This window comes from Myripristis murdjan, chromosome 9 (genome assembly GCF_902150065.1).
Source record: "Myripristis murdjan chromosome 9, fMyrMur1.1, whole genome shotgun sequence".
Taxonomy (NCBI): Eukaryota; Metazoa; Chordata; class Actinopteri; order Holocentriformes; family Holocentridae; genus Myripristis; species Myripristis murdjan.
The window spans coordinates 3,264,705-3,286,818 of record NC_043988.1 but is presented as its reverse complement, the minus strand read 5'-3'; the positions used below and the strand labels follow the sequence as shown (position 1 = coordinate 3,286,818).

Below are 22,114 nucleotides of genomic sequence, written 5' to 3'. Positions count from 1 at the left end.
ATTAGTCTTTCCAGTCAAAGCACTTTTAAAATTTTTTTTTTACATTTTTAATTGGTTTAATTGGTGGTTTTCAAAGTGGGTGTTGAGGGAATTCTGCTGACTTCAGACACTAGATGGTGACTGCAGTGTCACTCTTTCGAGATTAGCACTTCACTCTCCGGTCTCGTATGAAGATTCTGTAGCCATATTGAACACACAAATCCTCTTAGATATGGTTCCATTTGACCAAACCTAAAATGCTGAGGTACAATGGGGTCTATGATCTAATGCAGATCTGTCTGGGGGTCTCTGATATGTAAATATCTGGTAAACCCTGCATTACAATACAGTGGTGCAGTCATAGACATTTGGTATCAAGTCATGAAAAAGTTGTGGAACTGAATTATGAAAATGAGACCATCAAGTCACTCACCCAAACTGAATCTTTACACTTGTCAACTTTCTTATCGTGCTTAAAGTCAGGCATATATGTTTCTGAAAATGTCATTCTACTTTGCTGATCCCTCTCTGAGAGCTCGTGGGAGCCAGTCTCATGACAGAACGGTCTTCCTGGCTACAGGACAGTGCAAATCTTTAGCCTCCTGTCTCACAAAGCACCATCAGTGGGTTAACAAGCTCAGTTTGGGCCTGGCGCTGGCTCTCATGTCTGCTGAGTCACTTCACAGCCAGCCACTGTCATCAACATGGCAGTCACAGCAGCATGTGAGGGCCTGGCAATGGCTCTGATATGCCAGGGCCAGCATGTGCAAATCTATGAGCCGCTCACCTTGCATTACCAGTCAACTCTGTAAAAAAAAAAAATGCATCACCATTTCAACAGTGTTTTAATAACTTTTATTGCAGCAACTTCCTCTCCAAAAGCTGATAGCCAGAAACATTGCATTCAAATTACCATAACAACTAGTACAAAAGAAAAAAAAAAAAAAACATACCTGTTAAGAGGGATACGACTGAATGAACAGATAGTAAGAGGGACTCTTGACAGGGCCAATCAGAACAACTTTGCTTTTGTGATCACATAGAATACTTAGATCTGATATCTATATATCTATAGATATATAGATATATGCTGCTGTCAGACGGTCCTGTTTTTTTTTTTCCATATATCTGGACCTCGTGATGACTACGATGGCTTACTAGTGCCACTGTAGGGAAAACGAAAACAGTGCTGAGATTAAAGCTGTATATTTATGAGAAAAAAACTTGAATATTCTGAGATTAAAGTGGTAAATTTACAGCGTCTGCAGTGTGTGTGGCTTAGAGTGTGGATACCTGACCCGAGCCTGTCGGGACACAACAGCTCAGCCCACGTTCGGACAAAAATTTAGAAATTATGTTTGGGTTCAGGTCGGTTTTGGTCATGTCAGCGTTATTTTAATTAAATTGTGGTGTTAAATAAAAATGATGGAGCTACTGTCTGTTCTGGACAACTTTCTGCACAGTGCTGGAGTTTACGTGAGGACACTAAAGGCAACACGTAGGCTGTTTGAGGCAGTAAATGTAACCTAGTGATGGAGGTCGGGCAAAATCTCAGGCTCAGATCGGGTACGCAGCTGATCCGAGCTCTAGTTTGGTTATCCAACTTGGCAAAGTCAAGCCATGTGGTTCTTTGACCAAAAAGTAAAAGAAAAACAATTGATTTTTTTCTCATGTAAGTTTATGGCCTTAATCTCTAGTTTTTTTCCATCTGAGTTTTCTTTTCCACACACACACACATACATACATGAAATGGCACTATTACATCATCGTAGATGACACAGTACACATTCTTGGGTTACCTCTATTCCATCCCGATAGTTTCTAAATGCAACACCCTGGCAAGTACAAAATAAAAACAACCTTTACACTGTAATGCATCGTGAGTCTTAGGAAGAACAGATTGTGACAGGTTGCGGTACAGGAATATGCACGTAGAGTTGTCTTATTACAAACCACAAATCTACAAAGTACGATTAGACTCCACATTTTGTCACGTCTGATTTATTTGCTTGCCACAAAGCAGTTTAAGTGTATTACAGTTTCAGCGTTCTGTTAGTTGTGCAAAGAAAACACTTACAGTTTTATAAAAATAGAAAATGATTTCATCTTTAATGCCAGTAGTAAATAACAGTATATCTGTTCCTCCCTGTTTTCAGTGTACCCCAAAGCTTAAAAGAGTATACCAGTATCAGGTTCTAGTTACATTCCATTTGCTTCTTCACTTCTATGTATGTGGAGATTATGTTGCACACTCATTTTAACATCCACTTCTTTTTGGGCTTCTCAAAATACTAACTTCATGGCGCCAAACAGAATTTGAAATTAAGAGCTAAATGCCACAGTAAATTTTATAAGGCAACATGTTGTTAGGTACCGAAGCATATTGCATTCACTTGGGGAAAAAACAAATAATTCTGGCCTGTTTTTCTAAATTAATGAGATACTTATATCAGGTAATTATAGATAATTATATCAGATAATTATATCTGGGTTGCTGCTTTAATGAGAATTATCTCAGAATTATGAGAAAGGTTTTCATAGGAAGAAATTCTGCTGTTTATTTTTTCCAAATGAATGAAATAATCATCTCAGGATTATGAGAATCTAAATTAATGACAACTGTCTCATAATCCTAAAATAATTATTTATTCAGAAAAACAAGGCAGATTTGTTTTCTCAAGTGAATGCATTTTGCCTCTGTACCCAGGGATTGTTTCCTGGTGGAGACTTCCATTTCTTCCTTTGGTTGTCTACTGACCAAACCAAATTAAGGCTTTGTGTTTAATGTGATGGATTATCTAAACTGGACAATTTTGAGGTCGGCAGATTTTTTTTCCCCCTAACTGTACAAGAATGAAATGTCAGTGAGTGGCTTGTTCTGAAGGTGGGAAAAACTCAACATCCACAACACTGAGCAGACACCACCAGGGAGAAATTAGAAAATAAGAGGAGCAACTTAGGCCGCTGGGGAATTTAAAAAAAAAAAAAAAAAATACCGGTAATATCCTTTAAGGCATATACAAAGCATTAGTTAGGCAGCAGTGCTGTTGGTCCATAAGAAAATAAACTCAACGTATTTCTACCTTTCAAGCTTCATCTTCCTTTCATAGCTTACAGTAACAGTGCCCAAATTTTCTATGAACACAAAAGATATCGCTTTCATTAAGTGAAAAAGACATTCTATTCTACACATGAGTTCATTTTACGCTCCCACAATAACTTCTATCAGTAGTAAAATGGAATCAGTTTGAAGTTTGGACAGCCTGTTTCCACAGCCACAGTGTGAAAAAGAGACAGCTGATTAAATAGCAACTCAATATACTGAATGTGTCTTGAGGGAAATGTATTTTGCATATAAAAGATGTCAGACACATTCTAAGTAAACTCAAATCACTTATTGGTATCACTGATGCTGTTGAGTTATTTTTAATACTCACTAATGAATTAATGCTAATTACAAATAACGTCCATTAGATTTACATACTAGCCCACATAATTTTTCTTCCACATACTAGTTCCTATTACTTATTTACCATATACTTGACAACTGTGGATAATGAGTATAAAATTAAATTCTTTATCTAAAATTGTAAATAGTAAAATAGTAATATTTTTGCATACATATATAGCATGAATGAGCTTCCTGCAAACTTAGGGCCTCACAAAAATTCCTTACTCAAACCATAATGTTGGAAATTTCCTGACAAAGTATTACAAATTGCATTGGCTACACATGAAGATATGATGTTACTGATAAACATCATCTGAAATACAAATAGTTTTATTCCACATTAACTCACTTGTAAAATTCTAACGAAGCAACTGTCAATTTCTCAAAAAAAAAAAATGTAAAGATTTCCATCTTCCCTTTCAAATGAGACCTGGTCCTTAATGTGGTCAGCAGATGGTTCTGCAATAAGCAAACATTTTTTTGCAGCATGTATAATCTCTCCTTGAATAACCTGTAGTCCACTGTGTTGCAACTAAGGACCTGAATGTTGTTGAGCGTATCATCTTCTCACAAATGAAGATAGAGGAAGACATGCTAGATCAAGAACAAACAAGGCACATTACAAACAAACAGTGCTGTGTTTTTTTTAAGACAGCTTGGACAAACTTAAATAATGACATAGAAGGTAGCTGTAGTTAAATCTGGTGATCCTACACTTGAAGAATGGATTTAGAACCTGGATCTACAGCCGTGATCCAACATACTGGAACTGGGTTAAAAAAAACATTTTGTACAAAAAATGGCTACCCATCAACCTAATGGCTCTAATGCTTATTTATTTATTTAGCTTTGTTACATTTGGTCCATCAACCACTACATTACTGAAAGCAGCATCATACAAGAAATGGCTTTGTTCTAAAGAAGCAACCTCTAGTATTTGTTGAAAATCTTCCAATTTCAAACAATTCTAAAAGAGACTTTAGGCAAATGTTCCTCACCCTGCAATCTGATGTAGGCATTAAATGTTTGGTAAGGTGCTACTCAAAGTCATGCCCCAAGATCTGCAGTCAACAACATACTAGCCTCTTTGGATATTGCTCTATTGCATCAATATGCAGTGTTTAAGGTAAAGCATTCATCACAGTTACTTCCTTGTATAGCCCCTTATTGGAAAATGTTCTAAGCTCAGGATTCGTCAGTGCACCACCAGTGACACCACTGGTGTCACATTGTTCTTTGAGGCAGTATCTTGCTAGATTATTCTACCCAGCATCACCTGACATCACATGACATCTTTAAGATGACCCAGTGGTTCCACTTGTGACATCTGCTACGCTCGGACCAGAGATTCTTGGTCGTCATCCTCGGTGTCTGCTAAATTCCCTGAATTCATAAGACTCTGAAGCAGGCCAGTGGGGATGGCCGGCTTGTAGGACCAATTATTTTTCAGTGTGGTGAAAGGAAACGATGATGACAGGAGTACAGATAACCTGCTATCAGTCTCAGCTGAGATAGGTCTGGGCCTGGGTCTTTGGTGATTGGAAGTCAAGCTGCTGCTGTGACGATCGAGCTGCCTCTGGAGCTCTTGAACTTCATCAAGCAGGTCAGACACTTTGCTGAGGACAGTGACCAGGCCACCACCAAAGATCTGCACCTCCTGGATCCAGCGGAGATACCTCTGCATCCAGATCCGAACTGCAGGACCATCCAGGCAAGGCAGCAGCAGACCATGGTAATCCAAAGGTTTGCGCTGCCAGGCTTCATAGAACTCTCTGCTGGTGGAGGAGGGCTGTGGGGAATCCGGTGAAAGCATCCAGCGGCTGATGCGTTTGACCCGTAGGATCTTCTTCAGGCTGTCTGTCTCATCCTTAAAGAAGCCTTTCTTTGGAGGGGTCTTGAAAGTGGCACTGGGCAAGGAAAGCTGTCTCTGATGCTAGGTATGATATGCAAGTTTCAAATTAATTTAACTGTAGCAAAGTTTCAGTCATGTTAGAAAGTATTAAATGCAAGGTTCATTAAGTCAACTATCAAGCCTCATCTTAGCACTAAAATTACCAGATGGTGTTTTCATCTTGTTTTTATGAAAACATTTAGTTCTTGTTTGCATTTGATAGCAATGCTTCTCATTCCTCCCCCCAAAAAATACTACAATGATATAATTCTTTGATGTCCTAATAAGGGCCACACCAGTGATTTTGAATGTTTGGCCCGTTTATACTACAGTTTATCCACATTTCACATTGCAACAAATCATTTTGCAAATCATGTGTGGGTACTAAGGATTTCACATTTATACTCAAAATCCCTTTCTCCGTTTTACCAAAAACTGGATAACATTTCTTCAGAGAGTGCAGTTAGTGACAGTGTGAGACTGTGGGCTCATGTGGGTGAATTGGCTGTGTAAAGAAAATCTTTCTCTGAGGATTTTTTTTCTGTCAGAGAAAGTGCGCCCAATTTCAAGTCACCAAAATACAACAGTGCTGCTGCTTTTAGGAAAACGAATGTGGACGACTTTATTACAGTGATAGAAAACTGGAGTGAAGAAAGTTTGAAGTCTGTGAAAGTTCACGTTCATGTACATTTTGTAGATATTATACTAAACATTCAAAATCACTGGCATGGCCCTTTAAGGACAGATGTGACTAGAAATCAACAAGATTGGTTTATTTACTCATCTTCCTGTCAGTCAAAACACCAGTGAACCGGCCAGCACAGGTTTATGTCAGCCTTATATACCCAGATGAATACTTGTTTGTCGAAGCATTGGTTTTAATAAATCATCTTGCATGAAGTCTACTCGTATGTGACTGCTCTTATTCATGTATTAGCCTTCTATAAAACAAAAGTGAAAGGGAGCTGGTTCTTTTCAGTTCATGACCATAAAATTAATTCACTAAGCTTAAGCAGCCAGTGTCCTGCAGCCAAATTACTACACTAGGAGTCCACATGACCTATATTTACACAAGTATTTAGCTGTAGTCTCCACTAATACTTGTTTTTGTCACTCACACTGGCTAATGTGACAGAGACATTTCAGTGTTTGCACTCCAATGCAGAGGTGTAGGCCACACAAACAGAAACAGCCCAGAAGAACTCTGGTTCCTCTGTTCTACTGGAGTCATTAGACATTTTTTTCATATTCATTTGGAGGTAAGTATGAGGTTTGTGTTATAAAACACTTGAGGCAGAGCTGCTTCTGTTGTGTGACAAAGACCTGTAGAAGAGTCCTACAGACCCCATGAAATGGTCTCTTACGTTCTTGATTTCATGTACTTCCTGTTGAAATAGGATATTTGGGTGGGACATGGTGCAGGGTAGGATCATTCACAAGGTCAAACCTACAGGATATCAGTTTGGAAGAGAAACAATTTTGTTGAAGGGATAGGTGGATGAGAAAGGATATGAAGATTTGTGAGGGTTTTATAGGTTGAAATTTGAATTTACACCCACTAGTGCAGCATGATGTCACTATTTCAGATACTGTTTTACAGGAATTGGAAGTCATGTGAGGTCACCTCATGGGGAACTTAACAGAAATCAGGAAAGGCGTGTTCGTGTCAAGCAGAGACTGAACATGTGGCATGTGCTTACATGCAAGCTTGAACACTTTAAAAACAACCTCTTCAGAGTAATTTTATAATAACTTTCTTTCAGCTTTTAGAACTTTCAGCTTTTTTAAAGAACCAGCTCCCATTCAGTTGTTCTGAAGAAGCGTGACATGTAGCTGTGTATAAAGTGGCCATGCAAACTTCAGTGATGTTTTGACGGACTTATGGCTGCGTACATAAAATTCGCTTTTGGGAGAACTATTCCTTTAACTGTAAGTACACTGCTATCATAAATTTGACTTTGCAGAACAGAAAAATAAATGTGTAGTCTTTACACATATGTGAGAGATGGAAAAGGAAGGTGCAGCTTTGCTCTCACCTTAGGACGGTGGGGCCTCCTCATAGACTTGTCCAGCTTGGGCTTCTCGGCATACAGAGGGTTAATGAAGAGTTGCTGGGCCTTGCAGTCAAACTGTACAGACCAGTCCCACACGGTGGGGCAGTTCAATGTGCCTCTTTGTGAGTGTGACGAATCAGCCTGCTGACACAAGCAAATGGAGCTGAGTTAAAAACTCTTAAAGTGTCCCTCCATATATGTGTATGTGGAGAGTAAACAGTAAAAAAGTGACTGGTATCAAATGACAAGTATTATTTATTACAAATCTCATCTCACATATATCCAGAAAAAAAGATGCATCTCTTGAGTCTTTAAAAAATTAATAATGTACCTAGAGGATCTAGTGATCTTTTTTTGGAAAAAGCAAACTTTCATTCATTTTGTATTTCTACAACCTGCGAGTATTACTGCCTGACTGAGGCTCACTTCACTGCTCTGATAGGTCCAATGCCTTGGTGTACTGTCATTCTCTCTTCTGTTTATCTCACCAGTGCTGTATTTTTAAAATATAATGGTGTGTCACACTAACTAATTTAACTGAATACAAATGCTAACAGGGTTGGTGGATGTTTCTTGATGTCTCTCTGTTACAACTGTTATTTGTTAGTTTTAAAATTGAAAAAAGCGTATTATGGTATTAAAACAGTATTTTTTCTTTGTTCCAAGTATTTCATTAAACTTCTGCAATTATATTATGCAAAACAGCCTGTCAAATAATACCCTTACATTAATTCTCCAATAAAAATATCCATTATCTACTTGCAAATTTGAGATACTATGGCAAAACTACACAAGTCTGAAACTATTCAATAGCTTTCAATACCTTTATAGGCTTATTATAGGTATCAGCAGATGAACGTGAAGAGTCTCACCCTGAGGATGCTGGCCCTGTGGTGCTGGGAGTTGAAGAGGAAGGTGCTGAAGACTGGGACGTGAATGCTGTCTGACAGAACGGTCAGGTAGGTCTCTGAGAACTGGAAGGCTGGTCCATACTGCTGAAGGAGCTGCCATACACACTCCAGGAAAAGCAGGAAGACTGGAGAAACATTCTAGGTGGAAGGGCATGGTTACAATCAAATCAGGCAGGTTTTTCTGTGGGTGGGATTAGCTAACTGTCTGAGCAACTCAGAAGAGTGTTCATTCATGTAATTCATACTATGGATTTGTATGGGAAAGCACAACTGATTATGGATAAAATGATAGTTTTGGTCATTTTGCTGAGTACTGTAATTCTGACTATTAATCTCAATGAATCTGGTAATAAAATAAGGTCCACTGTTCTAATTAAAGACATGTGGAGAGGATGCCAGGGCAATTTTGTCTTTCATGCACTTTGAACAGTGCATTTTGTGATGGTGTTTGACTAGATTTAACAAATAACACTGAGGCAGCTCCATGTCCAAATTTGTATCTTATCTATCTTAATTTGTATCAATATATTTCAAAATGTATTTCCATAGTGTGATAACTTAGTGAGCACAATCAGCACAGTCAGCATAGCACCATCACTGTTGGGGTTAGGGGTTTCATTCCCACTAGGGCCACTGGTGCTAATCAATAATGCGAACAATGCAAAAAGTGGGACATATTAAATGAAATAATAGACAAGAATCAAGCATGGCTAACTCCTTTATTGAATCTGATGGAACCTTTTTATTAAAAGTAACAGTAGAAATTGCCAATTAATTTTTAATGAAATCTGATGTAAGAGATATTTTATTCATTTACCAAGGTTGGTCAAATAAGAAGAATTTGTTATTTACAATGACAATAACTGTAATGAATCTATATTTTGTGAAGGGCCAGTGTATGAGAAACATGCAGAAAATGTAGTCATTTTTATTTCTGGTATGCTATTTTGTGACCAGAAAAGTAATCCTACCCTGTAACTCTACCCTATTTTAACCTGGTACAGGTGCAGCACCAGGCCACAATACCAGTGTCAGAAACTGTGCCCTTACCAGCAGATACTGCCCCAGTTATTGCCTATCCAGGTCAAACAGTGTACAGTGACAGCAAACTGAACAAAGGCTACCTCTTTGTCCTTGAGGTGCAGCTGGTTGCAGCGGTCCAGGAAGTTGTGGCCGCCTGCCACCCATTCCTTCTGGACCAGGCTCTGGAACCCTTGCAAGGTCCTATAGTATGAATCCAGCATCAGCTGGGCCAGACTGGAGATGACACAGCAAAGGTCTGAGCCACCGTCCTCTGGGACAGACAGATCACATCACCATGAGCTTGTTGTCACTGCTGTCTACAGTAACCAAAATTAGCCACCAAAGTCAAACAGGAATTGCACTTCTGAAATGTGAAATTCACAGTGTAAACCACAATGTATCAGGCACTTCTGCAATCTTTTTGACTACCAACTTGAAACTGTCTGAGGTAAAATTACTGACTAATTAAATAAATACAACTTTTGAAGGAGAGAGAACAGAGTTGTCAGTGTTTATCGGTGTTTCCCACACACTATACTTAGTCGCTCCACCCAGGTATTATTAACAGCCGCCCAAGTATAATTACACACAGTCATGGTTTCCCATTAGCCGCCCAGTTTCACACCATCCCTGCCCCCCTGCGTGGTCACAATCACCATGTAAGCAACGCTTTGGTTTGCCGAGGCACAGACACACGGTCTTGATGTTATTCAAGCAACTCTCTGTTAGCATCATATGAAATGTTCTTGATGGTGTCTAAACCAAACTCATTGTTGAGCAGCTAACAGGGTCCACAGCCACAATGGTGGATAAGATGTGCATGCTATAAAAAGTGCACTGTAAAAAGTCCAATGTCAGTGGCGGAGCGTGGTCGGTGGTGGTGAAGTGAATTCAGTCAGTTTGAGCTCATTACCTTGATTTTTGCACACTCACATTTCAAATTTTGAGGGTCAGTCAATTACTAAAGGATTCAGTTAGGGACATACAGTGGGCTATTTTTGGTCCGGCGGTCTGGCAAAAGAAAACCACTTTGATTTATACTTCGTGAAATTCACATATAAATAGTTTATTCCACATGTACATTGTGTTTTCTTTATGTTTCATTTGTCTTCTTTTTTTGGACTTAAGGTGCACCAGATAATTTTGAAAAATATTTGTTTACATTCACAGAGCCTGTTACTATACATGCATTTTTTAAAGTAATTTAACAAATCAAGTGGGAAAAAAAATCATGTTGCAGCACTCTAAACCAAACAGGATAGTAGTAGTAGCAGAATAGGGGAATAGTAAATATGCACATAAACTAATTTTTCCACCCGAGGAGGGTCTGGGTTTTTTTGTCCATAATCATAATCATCATACTGCACTTTTAAACAATATCTCATCCATTGCAGCACAGCAAGATGAAATCTTAAATTACATACCCATTATCAGAACATTGTTGTTTTCCTTTTCAAGGCACTCCACTACCTCCATGGCTTTCTGAAGACACTGCCTGAAGTGCATCAGTTCAAGTGTTAACAGATGTATACTATAGAAAAAGGCAGGTATGTTTGCATAAAGGAAAAAGGTAATGTAATGAATTTGGCGTTTGACACACTGACCTGATAATGTCCAACCATCCACAGTTGTCAAGTGAGGAGAACCATTTCATATCTGACACCCAAAAGTCTGTTGTGCTGTCTGAGAAAACAGAAAATTAGGAAACATCTTCATAACCTGCAACATTTGTACTGTATATCAGTGACACATTCAACTTCCTTACTTTGAGACAAATACAAATGCCCCTCAAGTACCACTCCTTTTTTATTTCTAATAGTGATTTCTCTCTCGTCTTTATCCCATTATTGCCTGCTTTTTCAATGTCCAGATACTCAATGGACTCTTTTCATGGCAGTCATTTTGACATGAAACAGCAGAGTAAAGTCCTATTAATGGCATTAATTAAGGTGCAACAGAGCCAGGGTCCTGCTATTGTGCAACCTATTTCACTGGAAAGGCCCTGGAAAGGAACAGAATATTAATTAATGCCATTAGTAACACCTGTGTTTACCCTGCTTTTTCATGTCAAAATGGCTGCTGTGAAAAATGTATATTAGGTGCTTTAGCAAGGCCTGAAGTGGCAGTTTGAAAATCAACTGACCAATGAAGAAGAACTGTTTAAACTTGCTGTAAGACAGCTGTATATCCTGGACGGTAGGCAGAGTGTCAGAAAGGTCCTCTGTCTTCACTGAGTAAAGGTAGTTATGAGCGACAGCCGTTAGCATTCTGCAAAACATCACAATGCACTGTGTGACAATGGGCAGCTGATTCAATAGGATAGGTCACTTTTCTGGACCAGAAGAAACAAAACATCAGATGAACCAATCCTTTTAGCCATAATTCTTACAGCAATATGCTGGTCTTTCATTGATATCTTTATCAAAACAGAATGCAACTTAGTGATGTGGTGTTCAGAAATATAAGAGATTTTAGTATAGCAACTGACAAGATGATACAGGAGCACAACCACCATTTAGTACAGTACAGGATCAACTACAGGCATTATCTTGCTGATTCTTACTTTTCCATATAAGATTGTGGGACATTATCCTCCTGTTGCAATGGCAGATTTGAAGTTTTGAAGAGTGCGCATCCACTGTGGTGGGACCAACACCAAATCTGAAAAAGGCAACATTTTTTTTAACCAATTTTATAAGAGCACACAATTCATCATAGTCTCAAGACAAATGTGTCACATTTGACAAAGGGTAACTGTAGTAGGGTAAATTGTAGTAAACAGGCTAAATATTCAAAATCACTGGTACGGCCCATTAGGACCCTTTAATGCCAGTCTGAATCAGCCTCTTACTAAATGGCACCTACTGGTAATCCCTTTCCCTGGAACAATGTCATGTCTGCTTCAGAAACACTTTCTGGAACAATGAAATACTGGGGCAAGCTGTTGGGAGAAAAAAAAAAAGTTTAGTTTATCACGTTTACCAAGTTTACCATCATTATTAGGCCCTATCCATGGCATTCTTCAGTTTGAAAATTCAATATGAGCATGTTTGATTTTGACACATTTACAGCAATACAAGCTATCCATGTTTGAACATTGCCCAGTTAAGGAAAGGTAGCTGCCTTTGTTTGCCATTTGTATCATTGATGGCTGGGCTTAAATTTACCTACTTGGGGGAAAGCCCAAAATTTGCATTCTCAGTGACCAATCGGCAGCTCCCTTTTGTTCTCTTCAGGTCCTGTGCCCAGTCCTCAGCCGAGTCAAACATCATGGTCCTCTGCTGCATCTGCATTTCTGAAAACAAAAATTATGTTTTTCAAATGAACTTGGAACTCCTAGCCAGTTGCAGGTTATGTAACAAAGCCCTTTCACATTTAAGGTCTGGTCTCTTGGCCAGGTGTAAGAATGTCTAAAACCAGATGGCAGCTGTTGCATGGTCCATTTCACTCCTCATCACCATAAAACTGACTCCTGCATTTTACAATACTGACAATGCTGCAGTTCTTTAGCGCTTTCACAACACTACTGGACTCTTTAGCTCTGTCCAAAACATTAAATCATTTTGTATCATCTTTCCTGGTAATAACTATTACTATTACTAGTACTTGCTGTAATAACTAGGCCTACTAATAACTTCTTTAAATGATTTCTCTAAAACAAAGTTTACAGTGATGCCTCAGTTACTTCGCTGGCTGAAGCATCAGAGTAGCAACATATCACATAAATCCACAAAGAGATGGTGATTTCCATATGAGTAACCTTTTTCTAATAAAATATTGTGTATGACATTGTGTACTAATTTAGTGAAGCAAACGTCTGACTATGAAAACCACATCATGAAAAACTCAAAATTCTCCAGTCCTTCTTGTTTACTTAAATATAAGTTTTACTCCCCAACATACCTGGAAAAGCAGTGTTTTCACAAAAGGAAAAGGCAAAGATATTTTTCAGAGACTTAGGCTCTAAACAGTGGTGGACAATTCCTTGGAAGATCTACAAAGAGGAAAAAAACAGATGAAGGTCACACTTTACGTCAAAAAAATGTCAAATATTATATGTTAAGCTATTTCATTAGCCAAGTAGTCAATATCACCATTACTATTTATATCATTCTTTTGACTGGGAGAATAAGGACTAACAGAGTTGTAACTGTTGTGTAGATAACGAGTACATATAGTATGTCTGAGTAATGTTTATAATCTCAGTACCCTTTTTGCATCCTCCTCTTTACAGAATGTCAGAGCAAACTGGAACACTCGCAGGTCTTTGCAGTGAATAATGATTTTGGAGGGATACTTGTTCTTTACTTGGCTTCCTGTCACCAACTTCCTTTTGTCCTCATACCCTGAAACAAGGAATAAAAAACAGTCAACAATGCCAAGAACTCTGACCACCAATCAGTTGCAAAAAGAGTCAACTACTGTAACAGTGTACCTCCATAGATGTTGTCCACACATGAGAGAGGAATGTCATTTTCCCCATAGAGTTTATTTTTGAAAAGGGGAGCCTAAAAGAAAAGACAAAAGTTTTGCAATCAAGCTTCATATATTTTGAGAGTGTATGAGATGAAAATAATATGGCTACTATCATAGATACAAAACCATGAAGAGATACAACCACAGAGATACAACCCCCCTGGTGATCAGCCTGTGGCTCAGCTGAGGTCTTCTGGAAGCCCGGGCTCCTTTGATAGCAGTTTTCAGCTCATCTGGACTGTATATAGAGTGTGTTAAAACCACTCCTTTCACTTCCTTTTTAACTGGAATCTAATGCAAATCTACCAGAAGATGGTCATATATGGCACCTGAAGTGTGAGAAACCTTCTGTATCCTCTTGATTAGCAGAGGGATCTGTTCTGAACTCTTGACTAAGACGCTAAAATCATCTGCCAGCTCAGTTATGTACAGATGATTTCTACACACATTTAAGGGCTCTATGTCGGGGCTGTTTTTTATGAAAATAGTCAACAATTCCTCAACTAAAATAAATAAACTGCTGAATTGCTAGTTTAACATTAAATCTTTTAGAAGTTCCTTGAGGGAGGGAGACTGAACATTTACAGTCCAGATGAGCTGAAGGCGGCTGTCAAAGCAGCCTGGGCTTCCATAAGACCTCAGCAGAGCCGCAGGCTGATGGCCTCCATGCCGCGCCACACTGAGGCAGTCAGGCAAGAGGAGCCCCAACCAAGAATTGACTGCATGAATGAACATACTTTTCAGAAGGTCGACATTCCTGTATTATAGATCCTTTTTTTGATTGGTCTACTGGATTTTTGATTTTCATGAACTATAAGCCGTAATCATCAAAATTAAAACAAATGAAAAAAAAAAAGGCTTGAAATATTTCACTTTATGTATCTAGAATATGTAAGTTTCACTAAATTACAGAAAAAAATGAACTTTTCCATGATATTCTCATTTTTTGAGATGCGCATGTATATTTTTCTGTTTATTTTGATTCAAAATTCACAGTACATTTTGTTGTGTTAAAGTCATTTTATGTCATTTAGTCATTAAATGCCTTTTAAAAAAGTGTGAATGCATTTTAACAGATAAATCAGAGTACTGTGGCATATTCAGTGCCACAAACTTCTTTTGAGGCATAACAAAACAGCTTTGAACTGAGAGACGTGCCTGAACAACTAGCTGGGCAGCTGAGATTTAAAGACATCAAGAGTGATTTATTAATGACTCAAAGACATCAATAACAGTTTTAAAGAGTTCTGTGATGGCCTGCACACGTCCAAATGTTCCGCCTCCGACTGAGATACATGACTTGTTAGAATGTGGATTTGTTCAAACCTGATGCTGCTGGGGAAGAACTACAAGCTGACTTTACATAGCAAGCTGAGGCAAGGAAGCTGTGCTGGATGGGTTTGGTGTTGAATTTTATAAAGCCATCCATACTCAAAAATATAGTTGCAAGTGGAAGTTGATGGGTCCAAACACAATATAATATGCTATAATAATTGTTGATAGAGCAGTAGTAGGTTGAACTATTAGCCTTAATCCTGAATTTCACATGGAAATGAGTGGATGCTTGAGTTAGCATGTTTAAATCCCATTAACATGAAAATCTGTTACCCTTAGCAATGACGCAGACTGTGACACAGACGGTACAGTGACTCTCCAAATAACTCCTCTGAATGTGCTCATTCTATCTAATGACTGCGTCACTCTTCAATTATTTGTCATTGGAGCACCTGAAGGTACAATGGAAATGAGCTAAAAGGAAAACAATGACATTTAAAAGGCCTGCAGCCACTTGAGTGGTGAGTGGTTGTGATTGTGGGATTGTGTGAAGTGGGATTATCTTCAGCACTCAGCCTGAGGGCTCCTGCCTATGACAGAATCACAGCCATGCTGACATACAGTGTAACAGCAGTGCCTCTTGCATAATATTACTTAAATGTCTACTTAGTGGACCCTGCTGCTCACTGTCACACCTGTTAAACTGAGTTGACATGTAGCCTTTGAAGTTAAAGGCAGAATGAGTAGGATTTGCCTGTTTTGGTTCGTACACACAAAGCTCAAAGCTACCTGTTCAACTGAAAACAAGCCAAGTGTGCATCGCTCTTCATCCCCATCCTCTCCCTCAGTGCTCAAACCCAATCCCAGATTTACTCTCGTTGTGGAACGACCTTTGTCCGCTTGGTGTTTCTCCTTTCTAGATTTCCTTTTTTTCATGAAGCTCATCCACGATGTTTGTAGCTTTTTATTGGATATCGTGCTATCGATCTGGCACAGTGCACTGGGATTGGCTGGGAACTACACAGTAACTGCCCAAAAGCCAATGCCCAGAACAGTCCCAAGCTCAGTAAAACAAGAAAATCCAGGCAGAGGGCAGGGTCTCTGCAGATGGGTTTATCACAATTTTTTATTGATTCCATAACTTTGCCTTTTATATGGGGCTGTGAAGTGTACTACAAGGCTCACTTCCAGAGGGTGCTTGCCCTTCCAGTGGGCTCCCAATGCTTGATCTGACCTGATGTTAGAGTAGACTGTGATCACTCAGTAAGTTGTAATGCTAAAAGCATCTTCATACCACTCTTTGCCATGCACAGGAATTTAGGAACGCACATTATCATCCTTTGTTCCCATCCATGAACAACAGACCCCAGGATACATTATGAAATAGGATTCATATTTTTGTACTTATAATATTCAGTTGTATTCCTTTGAAGCTGGCTATGTTTAGTCATTTCAGATTTGAATAGTGCCTCATTGTAATACTAATATACTTTGTGTTGCAACTGCAAAACAAAGAGACACAGGGCCTCATTCCCACAGCATACAAACAATCGCATTTGATCTTAAAGCGTATTTTAACAAATGATGAATGCAGTTTTTTGGTGGAAATCTTCTTCTTAGCAGAATTTGCTCTTTGATACGGCCAAAACATGTATGCCTAGAAGATAATGCTGAGGAAATTTCAACTTAAAAAGTTTTATTCTTCAAACGAAGTCAAGTAAAGCAGACTAGGCATTTTTGTAGCTACGATACTTTTGTCCACAGTTTTATGGTTTTGCATGCAACCTTGAGTTTGCAAAACCTCTCAGCTACATTGTGCTAACGATAATTAGCTAACAGAGGAAACAACATCTCCAACTTGCCACAGCATTTTCTGCTGTAATTAGTATTGGCTGGTAGAGCCTGAAAAGCAATTAAGCAACACTGTACCATGTAAGCAATTCTGAAAATGTGAAATCTCACCGTTTCTTCGCCTGTTTCCTCATCACTGATGAAAGACACACGGAAGTTGGTACAGAGCAGAGTCCCAAAAGTGCCACGCTGCGACAGCTCATCCTGGGTAAGCTTGAGGACTGTACTAGCACTGCAGAACACCACCTCGCCTGTAGGACAGTGTTAAAAGTGTCAAAACATGCTTTAACAGAATGGAGATCTAAGGTAATTTACAAAAATTTAAAAAGCACACCTTCGAATTAAAAATCACATAAAACAAACAATAAAATATGTTAAAGAAAACTTTAATAACCTGTTTGAAAAATGTTAGAGGATGTGTAGTAGAGACACTGTGATGCTATAACACAGTAAAAAATAATAATAAAAAATGCATGGAAAAGCATTCAATTGATCAATTTGCATTTAAGTTCCACCCTGTAGGACCTCCAGTGTACTGACCACTCACAGCTTTACAATGTTTTGCCTCACATTCACCCATTCACACACTGATGGCAGAGGCTACTATGCAACTTCTGCAAACAGCATAATGCATTTTTCTTTTTCTTAAAAAACTTAGTGTTGTGAAGGAAAACATCATATATAGAAAGATAGTAATATATATTAATTGTCATCCAATGAAATGAGTGACTTTGCAGGGGGTTGAACACTTTTGCAAGGTACAGTATGCATTCTCATTAGGGGCTGAGAAGCTAGGTCTAGTCTGAGAACAGCATAAACATCTGTTAACAGGAAAATTCGGTGTGACACAGCTTGTCATTATTACCTGGTAATAAATCAGGATGTTTCTCCTCCTTTGGGGTATCCTTCTCTGAATTAATTTCCTGTAAAACAAAAAGCCATGTTGCATCTTGGGTCAATCAAGCTCTCAGATAGTGCACATACATCTACAAGCTGTAAGATCAAAGCCCATAAAAATCAGCTTCATTTTTATTCATTTGTTTTCAAACCACTTATCCTATTAGGGTACTTTCATGAAATTACAATATTTGGGAAAAGCCACTTCTTCCTGGTACAAGGCTAATATGCAGAAGTTTCCAAGCAGATGCTACCTGCTGGATCTAATTTCCCATTCTAATAGGAAAGTAATGGGAATTGGGCTGTTTAATTTCCTCAAAAAATGGGTACCAGAGCTTGGCCTTTTTCATACTGGCATAATCTGCTTTGTTCGTCTTTGCCTATGTGCTAGAAGTGTTATTTTGGGAGCCGTTTTGCTGCACTATGGAAGTGAATGTAGAGACACCAATATGGTATTCAAGATTAGCTGCCCAGGGAAACATGGAATAACCTATGAGGATATTTCACCACCATGTGGACTCCTATAACACCCAGGTAACTATACAACCCAGCACTCTACCAAAGGTCTCTTTGGTTTTGAAGGCAAAGCAAAAATTGTCACAATAGCACAAACAGTCTGGAAGATACAGCTATAAACATCATGTCCTCTACAGAGGACAAAATTTAGTGGTCTGTGTCTCAGGAGGCAAACACTGTATATTGTGAAAACTGCATCACCCCAGCTTCTGGCTTTGAGATGTGCATGGCGAAACAATGTCCTGAATTCTATACACACATTAGTCTATTGATATGACACTAATTAAGTGTGATTAGTGACAGTGTAAAAATGGGTTCCATTTGTATACTCGTATTTCTGATTTGTACTTATAAATGCCAAGTCGCACGTTTGCATTTTTTTTTTTTGACAAGCAAGTCACTAAATATACAGCTTCATAAGACTTACATTAGCAAGCTTTTTTTTTTTAACATAACACATGTCAGAATACAACCACCCAATTACCCTTTGGGGATCAATAAAGTATTTCTGATTCAAAAATATACAGATTCAGGTATCTCAGGTATCTGTCAGTAATGTCATGAAACTCAGAATTTGTGTCAAAGGAACAATATTTGTTTGAGGGCAGTGGACAAGCACAGAACCTCATTAAATGAAACTTTTTTCTTTTTTTAAATTCAGAAATGTGCTGATGCTCAGCTGAATACAAGTGAAGCTGCTAAACATGAAATACCTGCTAGAAACAGGTGGCAACAAACTCCTGGCCATGGTTACACTGTCTGACATCAAAAACCAGTCCTTTTCACCTCTGCTCTTAGAGATGGCACTTAGTCAAAAGATGTGAATTGTGGCATTGAAACAATAGTCCCAAATTGATCACACACGCCCCACAACAACACAAGATTCAGCTATGTGTGCTACTGAGCACTCTGTGGCCTGCAGTGTTTGATCAGACACACTGCTACAATTTTCTGCTTGGTCTACACTAACACTAACATGAACTCATTTTGTAATCTCAAGGCATATTATAAAACAAGTTCACACTGCGCTTTTCTACTTTGGAGACAATTTGCTTGACCAATAATATCTGACCTTGCACAGAGTAGAAACCATTAAAAAAAAAAACTTTTAAGGCTTATACATGTCTTCATAAGTCAACATCTAAAACTGTCAAAATGAAATAGGAGGCAATAATGATGATAATAATAGGCCTAGAATTAAATAAGATGCCATGCCCTCTACTGGCCTGACTTAAGTGCACCATTTAATAAGAGTTAATGTGTAATGCGTACAGGATATTGCCCGGAAGTTAGGAGGGCCCGATAGCGCCAAGAAAAAAAAATAACTCGACAGTTTGAATTCATGTAGACGTTGTCGACTGACTGGACATGCAAACATTAGAGCTGTCCTACGCCGCCGACAACCTCGGAGCATATTTTGGTCTACTAAGTAAACTACTTGCAGTGTACCAATGCAAAAGGACACGCGTTTTGATTCATACTTTGGACATGAAATTTTGGTCAACAGGCTACTGCTAGCTACAAGTCGTTGCAGCAAGTTCAGGAAAACTAGGTCAAACTAAAAAACAAAAACAAAACAAAACAAAAAAAAACACAGCGATTCTCCAGCCTAAAACAGCCTTACTTCAGAGTTACCATGTTGCATAGTTTGTTTCGATGCCATGCCAAAATTTAAACCTCAGTGTAACCCGCCTCTGTTTTGGGAAATGAACACACCACCGCGCAGCAGCAAAACCGATGAAATGTTTAGCTAGCTAACTTTCAAAGTTTACATACAGTTTACAACACTTCCCAGTGCTGCCACCCCGACTGTTTACTTTGTTTTGGCTGAAGATGCGGAGCATTTGTAAATGTAGAATTTTTATTTGAGTAACTACTCCCTGTATATTAGACATACTGACAGATTCTGGTGGCCTCAAAAGTCAATTAAAATGAGCCTTTTGCCAGCGAGCAAGGGAATTTCTTGATAGAGTTTGGGTGACGCTCTCTTCACACGACCCCACCCTGTCCCGTGTCTGCTCTGTTGGTTCTGATTTTGAGCTGCTGCTAACTAACTTTAACACGTCCTGTTGATGAGGATAGTTCAGAAAGTCAACACTTCCGTCTTACCTCTGGGGTGACATAAGAAACAAACGACGGTTTGGCAGATTTCCCCCCTCCGCTTCCCAGACTCAACATTTCTGCAACTTCTGGCTAGTTCAGCTAGCCCTCTGTCCAGTGCTGTGCTGGCTGGCTGGCCCGTCACTCTCCGGCTTCTGCAGACAACCTGTCGATGTGCCTGTCCACAGCTTGCTCACTTTTGCCGCGTTCACGTCATGTCAGATTTACCTACAATAATAGGGACACAGCGCTATTATCTCCCTCTTTCCTCCCTTTCTTCGCGTTCCCGTTTCTCTTCTTCTTTTATGAGTTGAACATGATGGACAACCAGCATTTTAGACACATTATCGCCTCCTACTGCCTCGGAGTGTGGACCACAAACTTTCACTTTATGAATCATCCTGCTATCCTGGGGGTCACTTCGACCCATTCACTTTTTAACGTCTCTATATACAGTACAGGCCAAAAGTTTGAACAAACCTTCTTATTCAATGTGTTTTCTTTATTTTCATGACTATTTACATTGTAGATTCTCACTGAAGGAATCAAAACTATGAATGAACACATGTGGAGTTATGTACTTAAAAAAAGGTGAAATAACTGAAAACATGTTTTATATTCTAGTTTCTTCAAAATAGCCACCCTTTGCTCTGATTACTGCTCTGCACACTCTTGGGGTTGGGACCATCAGTTGTGTTGTGCAGAAGTCAGGTTACTACACAGCCGACAGCCCTATTGGACAACTGTTAAAATTCATATTATGGCAAGAACCAGTCAGCTAAATAAAGAAAAACGAGTGGCCATCATTACTTTAAGAAATGAAGGTCAGTCAGTCCGGAAAATCGCAAAAACTTTAAATGTGTCCCCAAGTGGAGTTGCAAAAACCATCAAGCGCTACAACGAAACTGGCACACATGAGGACCGACCCAGGAAAGGAAGACCAAGAGTCACCTCTGCTTCTGAGGACAAGTTCATCCGAGTCACCAGCCTCAGAAATCGCAAGTTAACAGCAGCTCAGATCAGAGACCAGATAAATGCCACACAGAGTTCTAGCAGCAGACCCATCTCTAGAACAACTGTTAAGAGGAGACTGCGCCAATCAGGCCTTCATGGTCAAATAGCTGCTAGGAAACCACTGCTAAAGAGAGGCAACAAGCAGAAGAGATTTGTTTGGGCCAAGAAACACAAGGAATGGACATTAGACCAGTGGAAATCTGTGCTTTGGTCTGATGAGTCCAAATTTGAGATCTTTGGTTCCAACCGCCGTGTCTTTGTGAGACGCAGAAAAGGTGAACGGATGGATTCCACATGCCTGGTTCCCACTGTGAAGCATGGAAGAGGTGTGATGGTGTGGGGGTGTTTTGCTGATGACACTGTTGGGGATTTATTCAAAATTGAAGGCACACTGAACCAGCATGGCTACCACAGCATCCTGCAGCGACATGCCATCCCATCCGGTTTGCGTTTAGTTGGACCATCATTTATTTTTCAATAGGACAATGACCCCAAACACACCTCCAGGCTGTGTAAGGGCTATTTGACCAAGAAGGAGAGTGATGGAGTGCTGCGGCAGATGACCTGGCCTCCACAGTCACCGGACCTGAACCCAATCCAGATGGTCTGGGGTGAGCTGGACCGCAGAGTGAAGGCAAAGGGGCCAACAAGTGCTAAACACCTCTGGGAACTCCTT

The 22,114-nt window shown here is 39.3% G+C and overlaps 1 protein-coding gene across 2 annotated transcripts; it reads right to left on the bottom strand.

Moving 5' to 3' along the window:
* Positions 1 to 1,444: 1,444 nt before the first annotated feature.
* mtmr12 (myotubularin related protein 12) lies at positions 1,445 to 20,710 on the bottom strand. Of its 2 annotated transcripts, none has more exons than XM_030060524.1 (16): positions 20,434 to 20,710; positions 17,777 to 17,834; positions 17,023 to 17,162; positions 13,745 to 13,817; positions 13,519 to 13,655; positions 13,213 to 13,303; positions 12,481 to 12,604; positions 12,175 to 12,250; positions 11,873 to 11,970; positions 11,453 to 11,577; positions 10,914 to 10,992; positions 10,734 to 10,804; positions 9,411 to 9,580; positions 8,248 to 8,424; positions 7,358 to 7,519; positions 1,445 to 5,363 (listed from the first exon to the last, which is right to left on the bottom strand). In XM_030060524.1, the coding sequence occupies exons 1-16, from the start codon at positions 20,500 to 20,502 to the stop codon at positions 4,761 to 4,763; spliced, it is 2,253 nt and encodes a 750-aa protein (XP_029916384.1). In that variant the 5' UTR covers positions 20,503 to 20,710; the 3' UTR covers positions 1,445 to 4,760. The 2 variants fall into 2 exon arrangements, with proteins under 2 accessions (XP_029916384.1, XP_029916385.1); XM_030060525.1 differs by having other exon boundaries at positions 7,358 to 7,516.
* Positions 20,711 to 22,114: the final 1,404 nt, after the last annotated feature.